At 43.1% G+C, this 4,993-nt stretch overlaps 1 protein-coding gene across 1 annotated transcript; it reads right to left on the bottom strand.

Annotated features, from left to right (window-relative positions):
• Positions 1–2,709: 2,709 nt before the first annotated feature.
• On the bottom strand, positions 2,710–4,984 carry DPH3 (diphthamide biosynthesis 3). The gene is made up of 3 exons (XM_066194887.1): positions 4,877–4,984; positions 4,701–4,775; positions 2,710–4,242 (listed from the first exon to the last, which is right to left on the bottom strand). The coding sequence occupies exons 1-3, from the start codon at positions 4,982–4,984 to the stop codon at positions 4,177–4,179; spliced, it is 249 nt and encodes an 82-aa protein (XP_066050984.1). The 3' UTR covers positions 2,710–4,176.
• Positions 4,985–4,993: the final 9 nt, after the last annotated feature.

The following is a 4,993-nucleotide window of genomic DNA, read 5'->3' as shown; positions in this document are numbered from 1 at the left end:
GAGCTGCCAAGAATTTTGGAGAGGTCACCCGGCGTGCAAACAGCTCCACATGGTGACAGCAAGAGGTGGGAAGGAGTGATGATGGGTCACTTAAGGTTCTACCCTTTTGGTTGGTCCCTTTTGACCCGCTTCCTCCCTGAGCACAGGTGACACTGTGACAGCTGTTTTCCCTCCTGGCACAGCTTCTGTCAGCTGTTGCCTCTGTCACTCAACAGGTTTGACCAGATACAGGGCTGATGAGCCCAGCATTTGCACAGGATCCTCCCTGTCTCCTCCATACCATGGCTACTACAGGAAGACATTAAGAAATTAGCATTTTAAGTTACCATGAAGTAGAATCAAAGCAACCCACATGGAACTGCTAGGAGAAAATTTGTGGCAAACTTCAATTGCTGCACTAAATACCTTGATAAATCCTATTTGCAAAAACATTTAAAGTTTTCAGTGAAACAAATACCCATCCCCACAGTTAGCATGATCTGAGTGTTAAATTGGAAGAGACAGTGATGGAACATATAGAAACTGCTAGTCTTTGTGACAATACATAATAGTCAGTTCACTATCTTAAATGAAATTTTGCCAGTTTATTTGAAATTAATCAGTATCTGCTTCTTGGTAGATAGGCTTGGTAATCTGTGTAATGATCTTTAATTCTGATGCTTTGCAAGGAACACCTGTTGAGTTTTTGGGATTTTTGACAAGTGCTGAGAATCAAAATTTAAAATTTGATGGAGAGAAGGTATGTCAAGGTACTTACAAAGGGTCTTCTGGACACCAGGACTTCCCTGACATGTGGACAATGAAACAAGCCCAACAGCAGAATTAGTGGCCTAATGACCTCAGCTCTTGGAAGCTGTGTGTCACAGGCTTCCAGAGCAACTATTCAAAACTAATCATGTACACCACTGATATACAGGGACAATGAGCCAAAAGTACATGACCTTCTCAGCGAGTTTCTTTGAAATGCAAACAAGAATCTGACAGATCAGGGAGGCTAACCCTCTTTAGTTTAATGAAGAGCAAATTACCTTCCATTTCTTCCAATAAAATTGTGGCAACAGAGTGTATTGCTTGTTCTCAGTGTTACACAGGAGTTCAGAGGTGTTCAACAACGTGAGAAATTTCACAGCTTGAGTATCTGAAACTGCCCATAAATTTGTTTCACCCTCTCTAGTCTCCACCAAGTATGAATTATTCTGTTAACATTCCCCTGATGCTGTTTTCATCACACTGGACTCCTCTGTGCAGACCCACGGACCTAATCAAACACATAATCAATCAATCTGCTTGTCAGATACAAGCAGCAAACAAGACTTCTTTGTGTCCTACACAATTGCCTTTTGAGAAAAAAAGTGAGCTACTGGTTTGTAAGGGCATGTAATACACAAGTGATGCATGAGGGGCCAGAGCCTGTGGCGCTGTGAGGAAACCTTGTGACTGAATTCCTGACAAGGGACATTTCTGATGGGTTACTCAGACTACCCTGACTGGTGTTCTGGAATTACACAGTATGAGAGAATATTTTTAAGAGATGACTGCAATCACTGGAGTCAAAAGCTTCTTACAAGTTAACAAAAGACAAAAGTGGGCAACCCTTTGGCTTTAGCATCACTGAGCTTTCATGAAGCATGAACTCCTGCTGCAGAACTCTTCTCTGCAGAGCAGAAGGGAAAACAACAGAACAACTGAACAGTTTTTAAATGTCTCTCCCAGATTCTCAAAGGGCAACAAAAAGAGAGAAACATGAAACCCATCCTTGTTTTGCCTCCTTTTTAAAGGGGATAAAACCTGCTGTCTTGAGACCCTTGAGACCCTGCAATGAGACAAGAGTTGAAAGTAATTTAAGTGGGCAAATGTGGCCACATCCTTTTCTAAGAGAACATCAGCCAGAACATCTTTCTGTTATTATGATGTAAAAAAACCTCCAGAAAAGCAAACATGATTTGCACAGGTACACAATTAAAAACACATAGGTTTGCAAACACACTACTTTGTTAAAGCTTTGATATATACACTATGCGATCCAGTAATTTTAATGTGCATGTAAATTTCATTCCACGACTTGGACCCTATTCACACCAGCTAAGAAACTTCAAGCCTTGACTAATTCTGCAAAAATTACTTTTTAAAAAGCCATTACCTGTATTTCAGATGAGTGGGAAACACTACTAAGAATCAATTAAAAGCTTGTTATATGCCATGTTTACTTGGCACCTGCCAAGTAAAATTCAATTGATTAATGCTTTTTACAACCATGTAGGAATTTAACCATATAAAGTACAAATAATTCTCGACACAAGTTTCCTAAGTCAGAAAAGGCCTGACCTTCATAATGTAACAAAATCTGGTCAATGATTTCTGCAAAATCTGTGCACTTTCAGGGATGACACACATGCCAACTTACTTAAATGCATTACATCAGAGCATACATCCCCTGGTCTTGCATTTGAAAATTGCTACAATTCCTTTTATGTAGAATACTTGTGGAAAAATCATGAAGGTATTTATGCAGTAGAAGTTTGAACAGGGGCTTAGGTAGGGTTCCTGTAAGTTTCCTTTACAGCAGCTACTGATAGATTTAAACAATTTTTATTAACTAACCTGAAGAACCTCCACAATCATCACCCCAGCAGCAGCAACTCAAAACCTCTGGAAGTCATTGTCGCTGGTGCAGAAACAAAGTAAGTAATGGCCCACTATAACCACTGATGGAATCTTAAACATCTTTATTTAAATAGTCAAAATAAATATTTGATAAGGCATAGCTAACCAAAGGACCACAACTTTTTTTTTTTTTTAAGCACATATTTCAAAGGAACACGAGTGCCACCTCCTGGTTTAGGCATGGAAACACTCTGGGTTGTGCTTATTGCATTCAAAACTTCCAACTAGATGTTTTTTCTCTCCTTTTCTTGAAATAACTAGAATGTTCATCTTCAACACTTACAGAATGCTGTAAGAACAAAACAAACCTAAATGCAAGAATCCAGTAAAACTTGCTTATTTTTAGTGCCTGGAGCAAAACAGCTATATAAACTCTTCACAGGTACTCTTCCCCAAATTTACCTTCACAGATTTCAAATCCTATTAAAACAAAGGAATGACGACAACTTTAAGTAAATATTCAAGTGCAGTGGCCTGTAATTCAAGAAGCAGTCTTGGAATCAATGTGGAATCAAATTGTATGTTCTCATGCATCTTTTCTACTCTAAAAAATGCCTTTATTAATTAAGTGAAATGTGTCCATCTCCTATCCACCAAGTGACAGAATCTAATAAGGAAAGGCTCAGAAATTTACTACAAATAGCAGAAAGAACTGCAGCCCATTTTATATCTACTGCAACAGTCAAATCACAAAGTTGTTGAGAATATAGGGGTAAAATACTTTGAGTTCCGGTCTGTCAGCATGTTAGTAGCTGTGCAGGGGTAAAAAAAAGGTTGACTCCATTTCACACAACACCCTCAAAAGTGTATCACTATTATGTCAGAGTCATTTAGTAACAACGACCCAAGTTCTTTCAAAGCAACTTTACAAGCAATTTAAGAAACCTGTCCCAGCTCAAGTGTTGCCCTCACTGCAGAGACACAGACAACTGCAACTGCCCTGTGCTTACAGAAGTAAAGACAGTTCACCAACACTGGGTAAATGTTGGCTCTGGGACACCTGTTTTCTCCCCATATTCAGTATGGGCTGGAAGTACATGAGCCCACATCCTGGGTGAAGCTGCACTGTGTCAGCTCTGTGTGGCTTTGAGTCTTGTGGACTCCTAAATCTTGCCTCCCAACGTTTCATCTCTCTGTGCCATTTCACACTCCCATATACAGGCATAAAGCCTGTTTTTCTCCCCAGGCTAAGAAGTCACTGCTAAACTAAGTGTTATAATTTCCCAACTCCACAATCTTCTGTGTATTGACTTGCTGTAAACCAGGATCATAATCTTCAAGTCTTCTGGAATACACTGAACAACTTTTTTTTTTTTTTTTTAAGTATTACCTTTTGGAACAAAATGCATTCGTGCATTTGATGTCCCAGCAAACTCTCATTCATGTTAAGACAATTATTGCACTTGTATCCCACAGCAGCAAGCACTTCCAGAAGGAGAACCAAAGCTCTTTCTGCAGTCACCATTCCCCATGTTTTCTCATCCCAAAGCAGCACAGTCCACGATGCATTCATCAGCACTTGACCAACTCCTTGTTTGGCAAAGGTTCTCCCACGACTTCATCCCGCATGAACTGCTCCTAAAGAGAGCAAGCAGGGTTTAGGCGATTTACACTGGTTTTGGATCTCCTCTATCTCACAAACACCACGACATAGACTCAGGCTGGAAAGGAGAGTGGTTATAAGTGATATGAGTCTGTCTCCCAAAAGAGGGAAGCCGTAACATGCCTACGAGGTGAGGAAAGCTGCCAGGGCTGCTGGAGTCAGTCACAGGAGCTCTTCATCCACATCGCTGATTTCGTCCCATCTGCGTCCTACCCCACGCCCCCCAGGTAGGCACAGGCATCTTTTTAAGCCTCAACACGGCAGCAGGAGACAAGAAAAACGAGAGATCAGGCAGCAAACGTAGTCCCAAACCAGGGATTTTTAAACGCTGCCCCGCGCTGCCCGCACGGGGCGGCGAACCGGGACTCGGGAGGACCCGGCTGGAACCGCGCCCGGCTGGAACCGCGTCCGGCTGCCCTCCCTCCGCACCCACCTGGTCGTAAATGACGCGCAGGATCAGGGAGCAGCTGGGGCATGTGGCCACGTCCTCCCCGTTCTCCAGGTCCTCCTGCAAAAGGCCCGGGAGAGCGGTCAGGGCCCCGCCGCCTGCCCGGCCCCCGGGCCGCACCACCCCGTTCTCCCTCACAGGCCTGCCCGGCCGCCGCTCACCCGCGTGATGAGGAATCGGTCCCCGCAGGGGCACGGGTAGCTGTAGGTCTCGGTCTCCTCGTCGTACTCGAAGTCTTCGATCTCCACCTCGTCGTGGAACACGGCCATGGCGACGGG

The sequence above is a fragment of the Chamaea fasciata genome, unplaced genomic scaffold, assembly GCF_029207755.1.
Source record: "Chamaea fasciata isolate MVZ Bird 193981 ecotype frontalis unplaced genomic scaffold, bChaFas1.0.hap1 SCAF_1, whole genome shotgun sequence".
Lineage (NCBI taxonomy): Eukaryota > Metazoa > Chordata > Aves > Passeriformes > Sylviidae > Chamaea > Chamaea fasciata.
This window is presented reverse-complemented; position numbering and strand designations above follow the sequence as displayed.